This window comes from Aquarana catesbeiana, linkage group LG06, assembly GCF_042186555.1.
Source record: "Aquarana catesbeiana isolate 2022-GZ linkage group LG06, ASM4218655v1, whole genome shotgun sequence".
Lineage (NCBI taxonomy): Eukaryota > Metazoa > Chordata > Amphibia > Anura > Ranidae > Aquarana > Aquarana catesbeiana.
In genome coordinates, this window is record NC_133329.1 from 190,907,518 (window position 1) to 190,930,452 (window position 22,935).

Consider the following 22,935-nt stretch of genomic DNA (forward strand, 5'->3'; position numbering starts at 1 on the left):
CTCAGGTAATTATGAGGAGGTGCTGGGGCAGCTACTGCACACAAAAGGCTTTTTTATCTTATTGCATAGAATGCATTAAGATAAACCTTCTGAACTCCTTTAATGTAAAAAAATATTTAGGTATCCGCGTCTCCCTTCACCCCTCCTTTTACTTACCTGAGCTCTTATTTGTTCCAGCGCTGTACACGTCTGCATCTCTCCTATCCCCTCCCTTCCGCCTCTCACTGGCATTGCTGAGGCAGCAGGTGCCATTGGCTTCCATTGCTGTCAATCAAAGGCAGTGAAAAGGAAGCTGGGTGTGGGGCCGATTCCCACTGTCTGTGTCAATGGACGCAAGTAGGGAGACTCGGAAGAGGGTCCGCACAAAGCAGGTTCCTATGGGGCAACTCGCCAGGGAGCAGAAGCCTGGATGCCAGTGTGGAGGACCCAAGAAGAGGAGGTTTGGAGTTGCTCTTTGCAATGCCATAACAGAGCAGGTAAGTAAAAACCTATTTTTTTTTATCTGATTTACAACTACTTTAAGTTTATAAAATTACTACAAGGTGTAAACCAGTATTTTGTTGTAAACCAGGTTTTTTTATTGTTTTTCTTTAGCAACTGAAGTGTGCTGCAACAAGCACACTTTCATTTGTGCATTAAAAAAAAAATGCAGCAGTCCCATACTTCAGTATTAACTTTGACTTCCTTGTGTCATCTTTCATTGCAGCACAATGTTGAAGTCCTGGGCATTCTGTCTGATGAAGTAGAGACAGAGCTTGTTGCCCCTGGAGAAAATCTGAAGATTCGGCTCAAAGGCATTGAGGAGGAGGAAATTCTTCCAGGATTTATACTCTGTGACCCAAACAACCTTTGTCATTCTGGACGTACATTTGATGCCCAGGTAAAAACTCATGATTTGTAAATTTAATTTGAAGGAAACCTCCTGAGAGAAATACAGGGTGTATAGATTTTCTTTTTTGCAAATTTATTAGTGTTCAGAAGCTTCTGCACAGCAAGCAAGTCAGAATATAAGAATGCATGTGAAACCATTAGAAGGTGTAATTTGGGTAGATGAGAACAATTTAGACTTTGAGGGCACAAGTCGCATGACATTAAGTGCAACGGAACCGCTTTAGTAGGAGCCACTTGAGTCGCTCCGACTTAGAAAAAGGTTCCTGCACTACTTTTGGTGCGACTTTGACATGACTTGCATTGGCTTCTGTTAAAGAAGTCATGCAATTAATGTCAAAGTCGCGGTTGGATGTCGGCTTCAGAGTCGCAGCAGTGTGAACCGGGCCTTAGTGGCTTATAAATGTCAACTGTTTAACAGAGCAGTAAGTAATTAAACCAGAAGATACAATCTTCAAATACAGATCCAATATAGGCATTCCAGTTTGTTCCAGTATTAAAATAAGATTGTTACTGATGTACATTGGTTAACATTTCCATTCACGCAATGCTGAATTTATTTACAGATATAAAGGGAAGGTGGGAGTGCAGTAACAGCCAAAGAGGAGAGGTGCAAGTACTCCTGCTGCCACTTTTTCATCTTCCAGGCAGTTTATGCACCCACAAGGGTCGAGGCCCAGGGACAAGCCTCAAAACCAGGGGCAGAAGAGGCCTTCAGTTCAGAAGCCTTTTAGTACTGGGGCTAAGCCTCCCTTTTGAAGGGTTGCCCCCACTCACTCGGGTGGGGGGGAGGCTTCAAAAGTTTTCAAAGGCCTGGGAAACACTGGTTCAGTACAGGTGGGTCAGGTCCACAGTTGAGGGACAGGTTGGAATTTCGGGTTCCTCCACCTAATAGTTTTCAGAGGTCCAACGTACCCTCAAATCAGAAAATGAGAGGCTTGTTGCTTCAGACACTCGACCGATTGTTGACTCAAACAGTGATTGTAGAAGTAACAGCATCTGAAAAATTTGCAGGCTTTTACTCAAACCTGTTCACAGCTCCAAAACCAAATTGGCCTATTCTGGAGGCTTTAAACCAGTATCTAGCCATTCGATCTTTTCGGATAGAGTGCGTACGCTTGGTAGGTAGGTTTCTACTTTTAATTTTTAGCTCTGCCCTTCAGGCTTTCTACAGCACCTCAGGTATTTACAAAAGTTCTGGCTCCAGTCTTGGGCCTGCTAAGATTTCCAGGGATCTCAGTGTTTGGTTATCTAGATGACCTCTTGCTCATGGAGCAGTCGATGTAAAGCTTAGAGAAGAATTAGGCTCTCGCAGTTCATTTTCTAGAAAACTTAGGTTAGATTCTAAATTGCGAAAAGTCAGCTTTGGAACCGGTTCAGAAGCTGGAATATCTGGGTCTAGTGCTACACACAGTACAAGCAAGGGAGTTCCTACCTGCAAGAAAAATAAGCGCTCTGAGGAATTGGGTTTAAGAAGAATCAAGAGACATCCTTCTGTTCGGCTCTCCATGAGTTTGCTGGGAAGAATGGTGTCCTCATTCGAGGCAATTCCTTATGCACCGTTCCATTCCAGGCCGTTAAAGCAGAACCTTCTGTCAACCTAGAACAAGACGGTGCTAGCTTTGGACGGCCACATGTATCTGTCCCCCAAGGTTCGCCAGAGTCTCAATTGGATGTTGGATCAGAATTTGGGGAGGGGGGGGGGGGGGGGGTCCTTTTTTTTTTTTTTTTTTTTTTTTTTTTTGGTAAATTGGAAGATGGTGACTACGGATGCCAGTCTCTCCGGCTGGGGGGCTGTTCTGGAGGTGTCCAAGAAGCAAAGAAGGAACAAACAAGGAACAAAGCCTGCCCATAAATTTCCTGGAGTTACGGCAGTATGACTTGCTCTGAGCTTCTGAGAGTCAGGCTTCGAGGTTGTCCGATGATCCAGTCGAACAATGCCACAGCAGTGGCTTATGTAAACCATCAGGGCAGCTCCAAGAGATTGTCATCTCAGGAGGAGGTGAGCCGCATTCTGATCTGGGCAAAACGCCATGTGCCGTTTCTGTCAGCAGTCTATATTCTGGGAGTACAGAAATGGAAGGCGAATCATCTTTCGCCAGCAGCTGCTTCTGGGGGAATAGTCCCTGCACCCTGAGGTATTTGAGGAAATTGCCTGCGTTGGGTTAACCCGGATGTAGATCTATTGGCATCCAGGTATGCTCTTCCCTGATTCAGCTGCTACCATGTCTCTTGCACAGGATCCAGGAGGAGGTAATTCCGGTTATATTGGTAGCCCCAGCTTGGCCCAGAAGGGCCTGGTACTCAGACATGGTAAGGATGGCTGTGGACGGTCCATGGACTCTTCCTGCCCGCCCAGACCCACTATCTCAAGGTCCAATATTCCTCCCTACTTTTACGGTCACTAAAAATGACAGCCTGGCTATTGAAGCCCCAGGTTTGATGGAGCAGGGAAACTCGGGGCAGGTTTTGTCTACAATGTTGAACGCCATGAAGGCGGTTACTATCAATCTCTATTAAAGTCTGGAAGTCTTACATTTCCTGGTGTGAAACCAAGAAATGGCATCCCTAGAAATATGTGATGAGGAGAATTCTCTTTTCTCCAGTCGGGGGTAGAGATGAAGTCGGCTTTTGGAACAATTAAAGCTCAAATTTCGGCTTTATATTCTTTCAATGACACATTGCTTGATTTGGATATTTTTACAAGGGGTGATTCGGATGGTTCCTCTTGTCAAGCCAGCCTTGTGTCCCTGGTACTTAAATTTAGTTTTGAATGTTCTGAAAAAGCAACTGTTTGAATCTATTCTCGGGATTCCTTTGATTTTCTTGACACGGAAGTTGACATTCCCAATTGCTATCACTTCAGCAAGAGGGGTGTTAAAGTTGGCAGCTCTTTCTTTCAGACATTTTTAGTCTTGCACCATGATAAAGTGGTGTTGTGCCCTCGCCCGTTGTTTTTACCAAAGGTAGTTTCGAGTTTTCATTTGAGCCAGGACATTATCCATCCTTCCTTTTTTTCCAGAGCCTCGTTCAGCTGCGGAGAAGCTGCTGCACTCCTTGGACATAGACAGACATCTTAAGGGATCAGCACAAGTCAAGACATCAGACTCCTTTGTGTTGCCAGAAGAGGCCAGAAAGGACAAGAGGCATCAATTTCCCATTGGATCCGCCAATTGGTTATTCAGGCCTATGGTCTGAAAGGTAGAGCTCCTCTCTTCCAGGTGAGAGCTCATTCCACCAAGAGGTAGAAGCCTCTTGGGCAATTCACCATCAACGTCAGTGGTTCAGGTATCCAAGGCTACTACCTGGTCTTCAGTGCATACGTTCACAGTTTCTACCAGGTGGATATTAAGGTGGATATTAGTGCTTTGGAAGATACTGCTTTTGGCTGTAGTGTACTACATATATAAGTTGCTGCAGTATAAGTAGCAACTATTAGTAAGCCATAATGCATAAAGCTGGGCAGCGTGCCATATTCACATCGCTGGGTATACAGCTGACGTGTTTCGGGGGGCACCCACTTTCTCAGAGCTAAGTAACCACTATCTTTGCATACAATAATACCACCTGTAGCTTTTACAGTTACATCTCTCGTTTTTCACACAGCACTGTGTACTCTGATTTTTCAGGTATTCAAAGTACTCACTAGTTCCCTCCCCACATAAACGTAGATTTAGCAATCGTTCCTCCTGTTGTTTACACTGTACTTCGCATTCTGATTTTTGTATTCAGATACAAAACTACCCCTGGGCTTTATGTCCAAGCAGCATCTGATCTGCATAACCTTGGAGGGACATCTCTTCATATCTACTTTTGATACCATTATCAAGGATGCTACTGGTGGCAAGAACATTCATCTTCCTTAGCAGAAGAAACCTAGGGAACAGATTGCATTCTCTAGAGTAGAGGGGTGTTTGTCAACCTTTGCTGACGTGTGTGTGTGTGGGTTAACCCCCAGGGGATTGGAATTTCTCTCCCTGCTACCTCTTTGGTTTCTCACCTCCAACCTTCCTGTGTCACTGCACAGATAAACAGATCCTCATGGGGTTTCTTTTACCGCTGTGTAATTGCCCCAGTTTCAGTGACAGAAAGTTATGCTCTCAGACCCACAGGGGACATCCACCTATTTGTTTTAAAGCTCCAAATGTCTTTATTCAAGCTTAGACATTCTACATAAATTCCACCTGGTCTTTATTCACCTGCTTTCACCAGGGAAACTTTGTGGGCATCATACTTAGACTGTTGGATTAACCTCCACCTTCAGGCATTTGAACACTGGCAAATGGAAAAGCTTGACACTGGTCAGCATAACCCCTCCTGCTCTCAGCATCGCCTCTTTTTGCCCAAAGGAGAGCTCTTTTTTACTTTAATGCCCAAATTTGAACTTATTTTCTCTGCTGAGCCTTGATGCTGAGAGCAGTGGCAGTTTTCCAGATCGGGCCATATGTATGCTTTTATCCCAGAGGTACAAAACCCAGACCCTGATGGAGGAGCAGGGAGTGTCATTTACCCTAGATCCCATGTGTGGCCCTCAGTTTGGCAGGTGTTGCATCTGAGAGTTAGTTGGTGGGGTGCTTTAACCGGTCCAGGACCAGTACACTTTTTTTTTTTTTTTTGCCTATAGGAGCAACAGGTACCATTTGACTGGCGCCGTGAGGGGCACTGTGGGTATCCGTTGGTAAAGGGCTAGCACATGCCACCCTAATTTGTCACGTTAACACTTTTCCTTAGCTGCTCTGTGTGTGTTCGTGACCACCTGACTTCTGTGAAGGTGAGGCCCACCCATCAATGCTACTTTGCAAACACTGCTGTTAGACTGCACTAACCATGTGCAGGTGTCCTGTTGAAATCAGCCCTTTTCCATTTGGGACACCAGCTGGAAAAGATTCGTTTAGCTGTGTTCCTACATAGGTCAGGCTGCAATGTGACCAGGGACCCCAAAGCCTCCAGGTGGGAGGGACACTGAGGCTACCCCCCCCCCCTTCTTGGTCCTAGTGCTGAAGATGGTGCATGTTGCTCCGCCTTGTGATCCTGGCTAGCATGGCAGATCTACCACTAAGGGGATCTGGACCATGTGGATTAAGCCATTATTTAAGAAGAACTTTTTCTCACTACTTCCTTAAATGGCTCCATTCTCAGTGACCCTTGTGTCCAAGAAGGAATTCTCAGCTGCCTATGTCATGGTTTGAGCAGCTTGCATATATTCAGTGTCTGAGGAAGTGGACTTTTCCAAGGTGGACAAAACCTCTGAGGTAACTCATGTGTCTGCATCTCAAGTGATTGCGTTCTCAGAAAGGTGTTCTGTAAGAACTTAACTGTTACTGCTGGAACTTTCAGGGCCTTAAGGTATCAGGGTTGCAATCTTCAAAAACACTCAAACCACAAAGTTCATTCTGTTGCATCCGTAGGCTTCATGTACACGGGACGTTTTTACAACCTCTCCTGAATGATTTACCTTGACAGATATTAACCCACATTTAAAACTTCCCTTTTTCCTCATTTATATGCTATGTTTGCATTTAGAAGCATTTAAAAAAAAAAACAAAAAACTGAAAAACACCTGTAAACGAAACCCGGCTAAATGCGAGTTACCGCGTTTAGCCACACTTAGAAGCGTTTGTCGCTTGAAATGCCTGTAAACTCAGCTTCTGAATGCCTTTATTTTTGCGTTCCAAAAAATGCCTCTAAACTCAACTGCCTAGAAACGACTGTAAATGACCCTATATTCATGTACTGATAAGATAACACAGAGGAGAGTTCAGGGGAAGTTTAAAAAAAACTCCCAACTACTCCTAAACGTCTGTTTACCAGCAGCAGTGTACATGAGGCCTTATACTGAAGGATATCTGTCCAAGTACTGGGCACATGTGCTTGAACAAGTTCTTATATGTTCAAAACGATCTACTTCTGCAGGATCATTCAAGGGAAGGCCTCTGGGCCAATGTGCAGCAGATGGTGCAAGTTCTACAGGCCTGTGGCTGGGTCTTAAATCCTAAAAAGTCAACCTTGGAGACATTGAAACTACTAGAATATCAGGGACTTGTCCTGGACACAGGCCTGCGCCAATTTTCCCCTGAGAAAAGCTTTTCACTCTTGTAACCAAGGTGTGGGAGTTTGAGTTCCCTGGAATGTGTCTCTGCATGAGGGGGCTGGGGTTGATGGTAGCCTGTACGCTCAGTTACGTTAAAGAATGTTGCAAATAAACATCCTGACAGTTGAGACAAAGGGACTCTATCCTTGGATTGCCCCATGTGTGCAAAACCAGGCTATCCAGCCAAACACTGAAGTTGGGGGAAATGCCTTCTTCTGCCTATGGTGTGAATAGTGCCAGCCTATCATTTCAGGGGGGAGCTCATGGTGATTTGACTTGCCCTTCAGCGCTGGACTGCTAGATTGCCAGTCTGGCAACTCCACTGTAGTGGCGTACTTTAATCACTAAGGCAGTTCAAGAAGTCTGGTTTGCTTTTGGGGTAGCGAAGATCATTCTGAGATTGGCGACGTTCCGCTTCTGTCTGGTACACATTCCCGATGTGGAAAACGGGCAAATAGACTTCTGAGCTGCTAGTGGCACTATCATGGAGAGTGGTTCCTACACCCAGAGGTGTTTTACAAACTGTCTTTTGTGGGGGACACTAGATGGCATCTAATGGCATCCACACTAAACTACAAAATGAACAGGTTTGTGTACAGAGATCGGACCTTCAGAGTTGATGACCGTGGATTCAGTTCAATCTGATTTATGCATCCCCTCTCAAGCTTCTGTATCATTTGCTTTAAAGGACAGAGATGAAAGGCAATCTAGTGATTCTTTGTATCAAGTTGGCTTGGGAGGGCTTGTTTCTCTGACATCGACTCCTAGCCAACTTTTCTTGGGCCCTACCAGATCATCTGGACTTTCTTTCCCTCTCCCCCTCTCTCTGGGTCCTGTGTTCCATCACATTTTCATTGCTGCTAGCTTTGACAGCTTGGCTGTTGACACCAAAGTCTTGCTGGCTCCATGATTCCCCATATCTCAATGAGATACTACAAAAATAGTATAGACTTAACAAGGGAATGCTGGTACAGGTCGGTCCACACTTCATCACAATTCGCACACTCCAGTCGGAGGCCAGCCCAGTTTGCAAGCTGGTACTTATAACTGAAGAAAGGAGATCTGGACAGCTGCACTCCGAAAACTGTAATCCACCTCAAAACTGTAATCGTGTAAAACTTGTCCCCTCTGCTAAATCTCTCTTTTTATAGCTTGGTTGATGGGTTTTTTCATAGAACTTAGTGTCATTAAACCCAGGCTATATAATCTTTCTAATGTAATTGCTAATACCTGTAAAGTAAAAAATAAAGCCCTGGATGCAGATGCCGTCTGAACTAAATGAAATCTGCTCTCAATCATCTTTGACTCTTCCTACATCATATTTACAGTAAGGCCCCTTTCACACTGGGGCGGTTTGCAGGCGTTATTGCGCTAAAAATACCGCCTGCAAACAGCCCCTAAACAGCCTCCGCTGTTTGTTCAGTGTGAAAGCCCGAGGGCTTTCACACTGAAGCGGTGCGCTGGCAGGAGAAGAAAAAATTCCTGTCAGCCGCATCTTTGGAGCGGTGAAGGAGCGGTGTATTCACCGCTCCTAAACCGCTCCTGCCCATTGAAATCAATGGGACAGCGCGGCTATAGCCGCGCTATACGAGGGGTTTTAACCCTTTTTCGGCCGCCAGCGGGGGGTTAAAACCGCACTGCTAGCGGCCGAATACCGCGGTAAAACAGCGCTAAAAATAGCACTGTTTTACCGCCGACACCCCCTACCACCCCAGTGTGAAAGGGGCCTAATGCACAAAAAAAATAAACATTTGATGTTTTAGCCCCAGAAGGATTTACCCCCTTAATGACCAGGCCATTTTTTGCGGCACTGCGTCTCTTTAACTGACAATTGCGCAGTCGTGCAGCATTGTACCCAAACAAAATTGATCTTTTTTTTCCACAAATAGCTTTTTTTGGTGGTGGTTGATTACCTCTATGGTTTTTATTTTTTGCACTATAAACAAAAAGACAAAAAAAATGAACTAATGTTTACTTTTTTGCTATAATATCCAAAAAAAATTGTAAAACGAATTTCTTCATCCGTTTACGTCAATATGTATTCTGTTACATATTTTTGGTAAAAAAAATTGCAATAAGCGGATTTTGATTGGTTATGCAAAAGTTATTACGTCTACAAAATGGGGGATAGATTTATGGCATTATTATTTTTTTACTATTAATGGCAGTGATCAGAGATTTTTAGCGTGACTGTGACATTGCCGTGGACAGATCGGACACTTTTGACACACTTTTTTTGTGACCAGTGACACTTATACAGTGATCAGTGCTATAAATATGCACTGATTACTGTATAAATGTCACTGGCAAGGAAGAGGGTTAACACTAGGGGGCGATCAAGGGGTTAAGTGTGTCCTAGGGAGGTGTTTCTAACTGGGGGGGGAGTGGACTGACTGGGAGTAGAGAGAGATCGCTGTTCCTGATCACTAGGAACAGAAGATCTCTCTACACCCGTCAGAACGGGGATCTGCTTTGTTTTAAACTGGCTCCCCGTTCTGGCTTTGTGGAGTGATGGCGGGTGGCTGGCGGACATCGCGGCCACCAGCAATGCGCATCGGCTCCAGCACAGCACCATGGGCACGCCCACTGTCTCTATTACACGAAGCGCCGCACCGATATAACTGCGGCGGCTGGTCGGCAAGTGGTTAATAAAGATTTATTGGGAGCTGTAAAACAGTCATTTGATATTTATAATTTAATTTGAATTGCTTTTCTGAAATATTTTGTTTTTTAGTCAGCAACAGGCACACCACCAATCAGGGCTGGCCAGACAGACTTGCACTGTAGAGAGCATACATCAGCAGAGTAGGATCTTTCCCTCCAGATGCCAAAGATTTGGGAAAGATCATGTGACCACATAACAGCACCAGGAATAAGGTACTTAGTGGATTTAAAAAAAATGAAATAGTGCCAAGATAATGATTTATATAAATGAATTATGGCAATTAACCACCTCTGTTTAGTAACATTGTAAGTGTTAACTATCATTTCGACATTAGTAATTGCCCCTAGAAAGAGAGATCAAGAGTTAATTGCCAGCAGCTGAGATATTAATTCGCGAATACTATAATACAGGGCTTGACCAATTTGCTTTAAATCTAGGAGCCAACTGAAGTTAGGAGCCAGTTTTTTTTAACAAACAACTCTTAGGGGCGGGACATGTAACATGTTCACAAAGGTGAACTTCTCATTTAACCCTTTCACAGCCAGAGACGTTTTGCATTTTTTGCACATGTTTAACCACTTGCAGACCGGCTCACGCCAATATACGTCAGCAAAGTGACATGGGTGCGCAAAACAACGTACCCGTACATCGCTACCTCATTCGCAGCTAGCGGGCTCAATGTCTGCTGGTGGCACAGAGAGGCAGAACGGGGAGATGCCTATGTAAACAAGGCATTTCCCTGTTCTGCCTAGCAACATGACAGGGATCTACTAATCCCAGTGATCGTGAGCCGTGATCTCTGTCATGTTCTAGTGAGCCCATCCCCCCTACAGTTAGAACGTGCTGAGGAAACAGTTAACCCCTTGATCGCCCCCTAGTGTTTAACCCCTTCCCTGCCAGTGACATTTACACAGTAATCGGTGCATTTTTATAGCACTGATCACTGTATAAATGCCAGTGGTCCCAAAATAGTGTCAAAAGTGTCTGATCTGTCCACCTCAATGTCGCAGTCCTGATAAAAATCGCAGCCATTACTAATAAAAAAAAAAAAGCCTTAGTGTTTAATAGATGTCGTGTTATTTTAAGAAAGAAGCGTCTGCTGGGATTTTATATTCTGTAAATGTTTGTGTTATACGGCGTAAGTCTTCCCAGAAGTTCTGTAATTTTGGGCAAGACCAAAAAAATATGTAACAGGGAGCCCTTGTCCTCTCCATATCGCCAGCAGCAATCTGAGGCAGTCGGGGAAGCATTTCTGTAGTCTGGTGGGTGTGAGATACCATCTGGAGAAGATTTTAGATTGGAGAAGTTTGTTTCCTGAATTTTAGTGCAAATGGAGGATTTGATGGCAAAGGTGATGTGTTGTTTTTGTGTCTCTGAAAATGTACGATCGAGATCAGCCTCTCATCTTTCCAAACATAGGAGACATGGTTGTTTAGAGCGTAAATTTAGTAGAGTACATTTTTAGAGAGGGTCTGAGATATCGGCTCAGATTCTGAGCAGTAGTCTTCAAATGTCGTCTGTGGACGAGAATAGGTATGCGGGTCAGGTATTGAATGTAGAAAATGGTTTAATTGGGCTGCCTTCCAAAAGGGAAGATGGTAGTTGCCAGACATGTCAGTTAATTCCGCGAGGGATATCCAACGACCCAATGTCACAAATATGGAGGCCCGTTCCCAACCCAGCTCTCTCAAGCTTGCATATTCTTTGTGTTTGTAGGCCTGGTTTGAAGTTTGGGTGTCCTAAGATCGGATACAGGGGTGAAGTCTCCGTCGTCAAAAGTGTTTGTATGAGTACATGAGTGCTGTGTCTTAGCGTGGTCCCTATCGGTGGGATTTCAGTCCCGGAGGTAAAGAGTTGTAGCACCATAGCGCACTTTTCAAAGGGATTATAGTCTGGGATTGTTCTATTTGCGTCCACAATTTGTGTTACGTTTCATCTCCAGTCTAGTACCCTCCCCAGATGTGTGGACTGATAGTATCATCGAATGTCTGGTACCGCTAGGCCCCTGTTTTGTTTTGGAAGCGACATTTGAGTGTGGTTAAAATCTGGGCTTCTTTTGGGCCCAGATAAAGCGAGTAATGAGGGCCTGTACTTGTTTGAGGAAAGAGGTAGGGGATATTTCTTTATCGTACATCATGGGACACAGAGCCTTAAGTAATCAATGAAATCTGCTCTCAATCATCTTTGACTCTTCCTACATCATATTTACAGTAAGGCCCCTTTCACACTGGGGCGGTTTGCAGGCGTTATTGCGCTAAAAATACCGCCTGCAAACAGCCCCTAAACAGCCTCCGCTTCTCTTTGAGGGCTGGACCCAAGGAACCAGGACTCTTTTTGGTCTTGCTACATTACCTAAAGTTGCCCTGAGGGGTGCTTAAGGGTCCAAAGGAGTGGAAACCCTATTAAAAGGGACCCAGTCTTTGAAGGTTTAACTACGCTGCCCGCCGTGATGGGTGAAGTTTGGATCTGTCTGTTTTCAGCAGTATCCTGCAGCGAGGATATGGTAAGGGGAGAAGCCATGGAACGGTAAAAAGTCTGTGTGCATATATATATATATATATATATATATATATATATATATATATATATATATATATATATATATATAAATAATATATAACACACACAGTGGGGATGGAAAATATTCAGACCCCCTTAAATGTTTCACTTTGTTATATTGCAGCCATTTGCTAAAATCATTTAAGTTCATTTTTTTTCCTCATTAATGTACACACAGCACCCCATATTGACAGAAAAACACAGAGTTGTTGACATTTTTGCAGATTTATTAAAAAAGAAAAACTGAAATATCACATGGTCCTAAATATTCAGACCCTTTGCTCACTATTTAGAAGAAGCACCCTTTTGATCTAATACAGCCATGAGTCTTTTTGGGAAAGATGCAACAAGTTTTTCACACCTGGATTTGGGGATCCTCTGCCATTCCTCCTTGCAGATCCTCTCCAGTTCTGTCAGGTTGGATGGTAAATGTTGGTGGACAGCCATTTTTAGGTCTCTCCAGAGATGCTCAATTGGGTTTAAGTCAGGGCTCTGGCTGGGCCATTCAAGAACAGTCACAGAGTTGTTGTGAAGCCACTCCTTCGTTATTTTAGCTGTGTGCTTAGGGTCATTGTCTTGTTGGAAGGTAAACCTTCGGCCCAGTCCGAGGTCCTGAGCACTCTGGAGAAGGTTTTCGTCCAGGATATCCCTGTACTTGGCCGCATTCATCTTTCCCTCGATTGCAACCAGTAGTCCTGTCCCTGCAGCTGAAAAACACCCCCACAGCATGATGCTGCCACCACCATGCTTTACTGTTGGGACTGTATTGGACAGGTGATGAGCAGTGGCTGGTTTTCTCCACACATACCGCTTAGAATTAAGGCCAAAAAGTTCTATCTTGGTCTCATCATACCAGAGAATCTTATTTCTCACCATCTTGGAGTCCTTCAGCTGTTTTTTTTTTAGCAAACTCCATGTGGGCTTTCATGTGTCTTGCACTGAGGAGAGGCTTCCGTCGGGCCACTCTACCATGAAGCCCCGACTGGTGGAGGGCTGCAGTGATGGTTGACTTTCTACAACTTTCTCCCATCTCCCGACTGCATCTCTGGAGCTCAGCCACAGTGATCTTTGGGTTCTTCTTTACCTCTTTCACCAAGGCTCTTCTCCCCCCGATAGCTCAGTTTGGCCGGACGGCCAGCTCTAGGACGGGTTCTGGTCGTCCCAAAAGTCTTCCATTTAAGAGTTATTATGGAGGCCACTGTGCTCTTAGGAACCTTAAGTGCAGCAGAAATTTTTTTGTAACCTTGGCCAGATCTGTGCCTTGCCACAATTCTGTCTCTAAACTCTTCAGGCAGTTCCTTTGACCTCATGATTCTCATTTGCTCTGACATGCACTGTGAGCTGTAAGGTCTTATATAGACAGGTGTGTGGCTTTCCTAATCAAGTCCAATCGGTATAATCAAACACAGCTGGACTCAAACGAAGGTGTAGAAGAAGAAGAAATATACAGCACCTGAGTTAAATATGAGTGTCGCAGCAAAGGGTCTGAATACTTGGGACCATGTGATATTTCAGTTTTTCTTTTTTAATAAATCTGCAAAAATGTCAACAATTCTGTGTTTTTCTATCAATATGGGGTGCTGTGTGTACATTAATGATGAAAAAAATAAACTTAAATGATTTTAGCAAATGGCTGCAATATAACAAAGAGTGAAAAATTTAAGGGGGTCTGAATACTTTCCATCCCCACTGTGTGTGTGTGTGTGTATGTGTGTCTGTGTGTGTGTGTGTGTGTGTATATATATATATATATATATATATATATATATATATATATATATATATATATACACACACACATATTGTATGTATATGTGTGTGTATATATATATATATATATATATTCTGTATGCCTTTTAAAAATGTCTCCTCTAGAGGGAGTATTTTACACTTACCTTGTACGATGCCTTTTTCAGCAGCTCTGTGTCCGGCTATAGCAGCGGGTGTGGTCCCAGCAGCCAGAGGGGGGGGTTTAATTGAACAGATGGTATTCCTCTTCTGAGGGATCTAAAGGGGGTACAGTAGTAGTTTATGAACATACAAAAACAGCCATTTGCATTTTTTTGTGTAAAGTCTTCCTTTAAAACTGGGAGCCTAACAAACACTGCTGACATAAATTCCCCTCCCCCACCCCTCTTGGAGAGGTGCGGTAACAGCTTCCAGTGTTTGTATTATCAGACTTGCCCTTGTTGAGCCTGGACAGGCGTTCAGCCCCTGTATAGCATTGCAGACTCTAAAAGTCTGGCGTCCATCGTGGCCGGCACCGCCTTCTGCAGACCCAAATGCCGTCCGCACATGCGGACTAGTGTTATTTAAAAAAAATATATGTTTAAAAAAAAAAAAGAGAGGGGGTGGTTATTGCAGAGGGGGTGGCTCTCACACTGGGGCGGAATACGCTGAGGATGCCTAATCAGGTTCTCACCTGAGGCTTAACACAGATGCTTTCAGTTCATATGCTGAAGACAGAAGTCTGTCACACTAAGGGACACAGGAGCGCTGGGAATGTAAAGGTGTGTAAGCAGGCATTTCCAGTACAGGAAATATTATGGTTACTCAGCATCAAAGGCTGATCCTTATGGTGTCATTGTTTTTTGCTAAAACTATTGTTCAGCAAATACCATCATTTTTTTTTCTTAAAGTGCCTCTACTTTTGTGCTTAGCACTATGACTTCCAGAGCTACCACAAAGGTACTAAGGATTCCACCCCTAGGCTCTGGGAGCTCCAGTCATGCCCCCACACTGTCATCCTCTCCAGAGATACCTGACATGGCAAGCCAGGGTGAGTCATTGGAAGCAGAAGAGAAAAAAGAGAGAGAGGAGGCGCCTCTGGGTGCAGATTTAAAACAGTTTTAATATATAATGAGGATTTATAGTAATGCACTCACATTTCTGTAGTGTAAAGAAGGCATGGTATGATATCCCAAAACTTGGGGCTGTCCTTGGTGTGGTCGATCCCTTGAACCTGTATTCAGCTGGCTGTGAAGGGGTTTCTCAGCTGGGTAGGCATTTCCTGCTCCAGGCGCCACTAGTTGGTGCTCGGCCATCTGCTATAGAGTGTGTGCTTGACACAAGGCTTTGAGCGCAAGGAAGTGTTTAGGCGGGGGTATGACGTCCCCGTACTGCGACGCGTTTCACGAGCGTGCAGGCTGTTGATGACGCAAACAGGATCCCATTGTATTTGTAATTTTGCACCTTTCTACTTGTATAAAAAGTCATTGGAAGCAATTGGTGGTGCAACTGCTTCTCACACTTCAGCCCCTGTATGCGTGACTGAAGATGCATTTTCCTCTGCCCTGCAGGGCTTAGAAGGAAGATTAGCGGCTTTAATCGCATCTTCCATCCTAGAGGATAGGAAGCGTGCTAGATCCCCCTCCCCCACCTCAAACCCCTTTTTCCAAGGGAACAGTGGGCACAGGATGAGGTATTACCCTCAGGTGAGCACAGGGAAAAACAAGCCGAATTTTCCTCTGCGGAGGTAACAGTTGATAAACCTTATGCAACCTCGCAATCTGACAGATTGATGGTACAAACTCTTACAGAGATGGTTCATTCCACTTTTTATGCTACTCCTAACAGTCAGCTGAAAGTTCGGTCCCTTCCTTGGTTTTTTTTAAATAAAAAAAAATCTTTACAGCCTTTTTCATGCATTTCTAGAAGGGCTTATTTATGCTGAATGGGATCATCCGGATAAGCATTTTTTCCCTCCAAAGAGTTTCTCGGTTCTCTATCATGGAGGAAAAATTCACAAGGGATGGTAAGTACCAGTAGTAGACGCTGCAATTTCCAGCATCTATAAAGATGCATAAATGCTTAAGGATCCAACAGATAAGAAGTTGGAATTTTTTGTTAAAATCCTCCTACCAAAGGCACTATGTTTTGCCATAGACTCCATAAAAGACTCTATCCACCAAGCGTCTCACCTTGTGCTTGTGCTAAAACACATGCGTAGGACCCTGTGGTTAAAAAGTTGGTCAGCCGAAGCATCTTGCAAAAAGGCGTCTGACTAGTTTCCCTTTTCATTGGGGAAGATTTCCTCAAATACATCCAAATGATTTCTGGCAGGAAAGGTACTCTTTTGTCCAAGAAGGTATAAACGTCCTTTTATTTGAACGGACTCCTTCCCCTGCGCCAGGGGCAGCTACCTCTAGGCAGTGGTGACGGCCTCCACCGTCTGACTCTGAGGAGAAAACATTCAGCCCCTGCAGGGCCTAGAAGGAAAATTAGCAACTTTAGCCGCATCCGCTATCCAAGGATAGGAAACGTGTTAGATCCCCCTCCCCCACCTTTGATCCCTTATCAAGGGAACAGTGGGTAGAGGATGAAGGGTTACCCTCAGGTGATCAGGAAGAAGGGCAAACCAATTACTCCTCTGCGGAGGAGACAACTGGAGTTGAACCTTTATTCAGCCTTGCAATCTGAGAAATTGCTGGTACAAATCTCTTACAGAGATTTGTGCCTCTTTCAAGCTACCTCTAGTAGAGTCAGCTGATAGTTCTGTTTTTTCTTAGGTTCCTTAAAACCTCCACTGCCTTTTTCATACGTTTCCTGTACATGTACAGATCCACGCAGAAATTCAACAGATCCATTCTAGATCTAAAAGAATCTAAATCAGTTCCTGAAGATCTGCTCCTTTCTATGGAGTTGATCAGGTCAGTAGTTTCTATCCTACAAGGAGGAAAACTTCTGGCGCCTATCGGCATCAGGGATGCATATCTGCATGTCCATATATTTCCCGATCACCAGAGATTTCTGCGGTTCGAAGCAGAACAGTAGCATTTCAGTTTATAGCTTTGCCCTTCGGGCTAGCTACAGCACCCCAGGTGTTCACAAAAGTGCTAGCCCCACCTCTAGCCAGGTCAAGGGCACAGGGCTTAAACAGTCTTCGCATACCTAGACGATCTATTTCTAATAGACCGGTGTTCGGAGTAAGGTGTATGCATTATAACCAGTTACCTGGAAAAGTCTCTGGATTGCGTTCTCAACCTAGTGAAGTCTCCCTTAAAACTGCTAAAAAAGCTTTAGTATTTGGGTCTGATCATAGATACAGCCAGAAAAAGGGTGTTCTTGCCCAGGCAAAAAAAAAAAAAAAACCTTCACAAGAAAGTTGGTGCGGATGGTCAGGTCAAAAGGAGATCCCTCCATTCGCCTTTGCATGAGGTTGTTAGAAAGGATGGTGGCTTCATTTGAAGCAGTTCCCTATGCCCAGTTCCATTTGAGTCTGTTGCAAAACAGTATTCTGTCTGCTAACAAGACAATCCAAGCTTTCGACTTGCCAATCCGGCTGTCACCAAGGGTGTCCCAAAGCCTCAATTGGTGGTTACTAACCAGAATCTGCTGAAAGGAAAATCCTTCAGACCAGTTATCTGGAAAGTGGTAATGACAGATGCCAGCTTTTCAGGCTGGGGAGCAGTACTAAGGAAGACTGTCCAAGGACAGTGGTCAAGAACCGGAAGAGCCTTGCCCATCAACATCCTAGAGATTCGGGCAGTGTGTCTGGCTCTAAAGACCTGGACTTCCAGGTTAAGGGATTGTCCTGTCGGGATCCAGTCCGTCAAAGCAGAGCAATTTTCTGCTTTGGCTGGTGATGTTAATGCAAATACAAGGTTAAAAGCCATTGATGAAACATCTCACGAGTACTCAGTCAAGAGGGAGAATGAGAATCTGCTGCCTGCTGAAAAGGAGAGGAAGGCTTCTCTGAAGCAGCACATTAATTTCAAGAACTTCCATTCTTCAAAGAAGACATTTTGACTGTGTTTGAAAGGGGGGGACTACTAGAAGCTGTAACACAACCGATCCATGCAGGCGGATGAACAGGATGGAGCCTATCCACCGCTAATCCATCCAAACACAACTCACAAAGCCCGGGTTTAAAGCGAAGAGGAGGTATAATTTTGCTTCTAATTAGAGGACTAATTACAATCATTATTTGTGGATTTTATTTTTAACACAATTTCACAAGAGCACAGATTTATAAATTAACATTTATTGGAAGAAGGTTCCGGGGAGCTTATTATTATCAAGGGAACCTTATATGAATGTTTGGAATACATTTTATTATTCATTTTTTCATATGTTTCTAAAGTTATAATTATTTTAGGTTTCACTGTTTGTAAAACTTGTTTTAAACCATAATGTATCCACTTATTTAAGAAATGAAGAAAGAACTATGCATCATGAGTGCATGGAGGTCGCCCTTGGGGGATTTTACTGGCCAAAAGTAAATATATAATATCAAAAAGTATTTTATAAAAAATGCACTACAGTGCCAACTTTATTAAACATGTAGAAAAGTATATATAAAAGGTAGCGGTACAAATACAATTATACAGAGTGCAGATACATACACAATATGTACATCCAATGGTATAAAAAAGAAAAAATATGACAACCCTGTGCTTACAGCCCGCAGCCTAAGGGTAAAAGGTCAAGCGGATGAAGTGTACAGCACGTGACCCGACATGTTTCAGAGATAGATATGTATTGCTCCTTCATCACGGGATTTACAATTGGGTAGTCAAAATTCTATCTGTAATATAATTTTTCAATTTTCAAGAATATATAGTATCGTCATAGAAAATGCGACTATGATTTTGCATATGCGATTTTATGATTGTAGAAAATAATGCAAAAAAAGTCAAACAAACTAGACAGACTGGTCATACTTACAATCGATCCGATTTATAAGGACAAACAAGTGATGACAAGACACAGATTAAACACCAGAGGTGGAGCAGGCTGGCTTAGAAAGTTCACAAGACATGAGATGGGCATCCACAAATGCAGGACTTAGCACTGCAACACTTTCACAAGAGACACCTGATTTGGATCTGTATAATTAAAATATAAAGTAAAACAATGAGTATAGGGAGCACAAGAATTGAGCCCATGTACAGCTGAGGGAAACACTAGTCACAGAGCTGCAGTAAAGGAGCATATGGGATAAGGTTTACCCATGGCTGTAGTGTGTATAGAAAAGGTCTATAAGGTGTTTGAAATTACCTTGTGGTGGTGTTAAATGCTCTCCTGAAGCACAGACCTCCAGGCAGCAGTATAAAACTGACAGATGCCTTAGGAGTGTCTGTGCTTCATAAAGGACAGCTGATTAGGCGTCAGCCAATCAGTGTCCGCTCCACCAGATCAGCTGCATAGCAAGCAGCTGTGCGTGGAGCTCAGGATGTCCCCCTGGCGCCAGGGCGTGCGGCGTAGCCACGCCCCGAGGGGCGTGATGAAGTCATGCGTCGCGACGCCACCGGCGGATATACGAACCCCATGCAAACAAGGATGCAAGCATGGGGTTACGTCAGAAAGCTCCTCCACGTGCAGAGGCCCAGGGGACAGGCAGGATAGTACCGCCCCTAGCCATGCAGGTGTGGAGCTTACCCGCCGGGTGTCAGTGAATGCACGAGCAGTCCGCATCCAGTGGATAGCACCATCTTGTGGACAGAATAGAGATTGGAGCAAAGCCAGTCTGCTGTACAAAAACAAAAAATCAAATGGGGGGGAGAAAGAAGGAAAAGAGGGGGGAGAAAGTAGAAAAGAAAGGGGAAAAACATATGATGATATAGCATTGCAGTATATTGTACAGACAAGCAGTTTATGAATAATCAATAGGTCAGATGATAATGCTGCCTCCAGAATAACTGATAGTAACATTGTGCGTGATAATGAGCAGAGAGAAAAAGAGAATAGAGGTATAAAACAGAGCATGTATAAGGGTCCCTACAAATCCAGCTCACATACCCCTGATGAGAAACCGGGGAGGAATGGTTTAAAGTTAAAGGCCCCATTGAGGCCAGGTGGATAATTTGCCCGTAAATGATAGATCCACCTCAATTCGCACTGGAGGAGGCGCTTATTGAAGTCGCCGCCTCTCTGGTTGAAGTGGGTGCGATCAAGGGCTAAAAAATATATTTTGGGAATTGATAAAGGGTGAACCATGGCCATATGGCGGCCAATGGGCAGGTCTGGGTCGCGTTTGCGTATGGTGCCAAGATGTTGGTAATACGTTTCCAAAACTCATTTATGGTCTTTCCCACATAGTAGCACCCGCATTCACAGGTTAACAGATACACTATTGCAGAGGTTTTGCCGTTTACATAGTGCTCAGGAGAAAAAGGCTATCCATTAGGTAAAGTGATGATTTAAGAAATGTTTTGCAAGCACAAGATGTAGTATGATATCAATTGGATAATACAAGCGCATCACTTTATTGGCCAAAGGGGGCACCAAGAGTTTCTCAGCACAGAGAGAGGTGAACCATATTCTAACTTGGGCAGAAAGAAATATTCCTTGTCTTCATTACGGGAATAGAGAATTGGCAGGCGAACTACTTAAGTCGCCAGGGGAATGGTTTCTTCACCCCGACATATTCTCGGGCTGTTTGTCAAAGTTGGGGGACTTCTTAGCGTCCAGTTCAACATAAAGTTAGTCAATTTTGTGTCCACAACAAAGGATCCATTTGCATGCAGAACAGATGCGTTGGTGATACCGTGGGATCAGCTTTCACTGATCTATGCATTTCCCCCTATTCAATTGCTGCCTCAACTTCTTTGCAGGATCAAGCTGGAAGGCAAACCGGTAATTCTGGCAGCACCAGCATGGCCCAGAAGGTCATGGTATGCAGAAATCGTAAAGATGGCAGTGGAGGATCCATGGTCCGTTCCACTAAGGCCAGACCTGCTCTCACAAGGGGCTGATATTCCATCCTACTTTACGAACGCTAAATTTAACGGCCTGGATATTGAAACCTACATTCTGAGAAAACGTGGGCTTTCCGGGTCAGTTGTCTCTACTTTGATTAATACAAGGAAACCAACTTCCAGAACTATACATTATAGAGTCTGGAAAGCTTATGTTTCCTGGTGTGAATCCAATGGTTGGCACCCTCGGAGATATATCACAGGCAGAATTCTTGCCTTTCTACAATTAGGCATAGAGATGAAGTTGGCCTTGAGTACTATTAAGGGCCAAGTCTCAGCCTTATCAATTTTATTTCAAAAACCGCATTCTTAGTCCGGGGTTTTATACAAGGGATGATACGGATTACTCCACGAGTTATATCACCTTTAAGCCCTTGGGACTTTTGGGAATTTAGTTTTGTCAGTGTTACAAAAACAGCCATTTGAACCGATACAGCATATTCCCTTAGTCCTTCTGACAAGGAAGCTGGTATTCTTGGTTGCTATATCCTCAGCAAGGAGGTTTTCGGAATTGGCTGCTCTTTCTTGTAAAGAGCCATATTTGATTATTCATGAGGACAGAGTGGTGTTACGCCCTCGTCCGGGCTTTTGCCAAAAGTGGTTTCAGGTTTTCACCTGAACTGAGATATTGTCCTGCCATCGTTTTTTCCCAAAACCATGTTCCCGTGCAGAAAAGTCACTGCATTGTCTTGATGTGTTGAGAGCAGTGAGAACCTGATTAAAGACAACTGCTGAGATTCTTAAGACTGATGTCTTATGTATTCAAACTTATAATTAAGGGGTAAGATCCCCCTTTTCAAGTCAAAGCGCACTCTACCAGGGCGGTTAGTGCTTTTTGGGCAGTGTGTCACCAGGCCTCCATAGCTCAGATCTGTAAGGGCAACTTGGTCTTCAGTGCTGCAGGCAGCAGTATAAGTCCTCAAGTTTGGGGGTACCCTGCGGGTTGTTTCTCCCTCCCCTCAAGTAGCATTGCTATGGGACGTCCCATTAAGTAATTACTTAAGGCTCTGTGTCCCATGATGTGCAATAAAGAAAATAGGATTTTTATTACAGCTTACCTGTAAAATCCTTTTCTTGGAGTGCATCATGGGACACCTAGGTCCCTCCCCTCTCTTGGGATTTAAGTATATTGCTTTGCTACAAAAACTGATGTGCTCCTGGAAGGAGCACGGGTTATATAGGGAAAGAAAAATGGTGGGTGGAATGTCCTAGTAGATATGGCACCTCATCCCTGGATAGAGAAGAGATAACAGAGCATGGAGGAGGGGATTATAGTGGTGCCAATAACAGCTTAAACACACTTGATATTATAAAATTATCAAATCTTTAATAATGTAAAATTTTAAATCGAGTAACACATAAGTTGTAAACAATATACAAGTGGAGCACTATACAGTTTGTCTGTTGACCGACACCAATGATGTTGAATGGTAGTAGCATGTCACTTCATCCCTACTAGTTTCGCCAAAACATTGGCTTCATCAGGGAAATAGAATATAGTAGAAAATAGTTAATGACGCGAAAAAAAGAACAGTCACAAAACAGAAATAAAGTAAATATGAAAATTCTTAACACAAATCAATGAGCAATTGATCAGTATAGAATTCACAGTCCTGTCCAACTATAACCTCATACATCCCACAGAGGGGGGGCTCCCACAAGATATAATAGATATCCCCAAGTACCCACATCCCAAACATACCCCGCCGGGGCCCGGCAGGCGCAATCAGGCAGCTGGGGATGACAAGCAAACTCAGCCCTGTAATTGGCTGCAGGGGGCCTATAAGGGATGCCTATAAAAACTGAGAAACAAACAAATTAAAGTAAAAACTAAGTCCTTTTGATAATGTTCGCGTGGGCTAAAAAGACTTAATACATACCAAGACCATAAATTATAGAAAGAAACAAGGATAAGCACCTGACAGATCAGTGTGTTATGCTTGAATATATTAAGACAAAAAAGATGATTGATAGAGGAAAAAGCTGGAAAAAGAATAAAAGTTCATAATATTAGTGGCATAATTGACGTTTTT

The 22,935-nt window shown here is 43.8% G+C and overlaps 1 protein-coding gene across 4 annotated transcripts in view; it reads left to right on the forward strand.

The window, feature by feature from the left end:
• GSPT1 (G1 to S phase transition 1) overlaps positions 1-22,935 on the forward strand; it is a 455,031-nt gene that overhangs the window by 397,737 nt on the left and 34,359 nt on the right. For all 4 annotated transcript variants that reach the window (XM_073591175.1, XM_073591172.1, XM_073591173.1 and 1 more), the window contains one exon: positions 707-880. In XM_073591175.1, the coding sequence (XP_073447276.1) occupies positions 707-880 (174 nt within the window). The remainder of the gene's footprint in view (positions 1-706; positions 881-22,935) is intronic.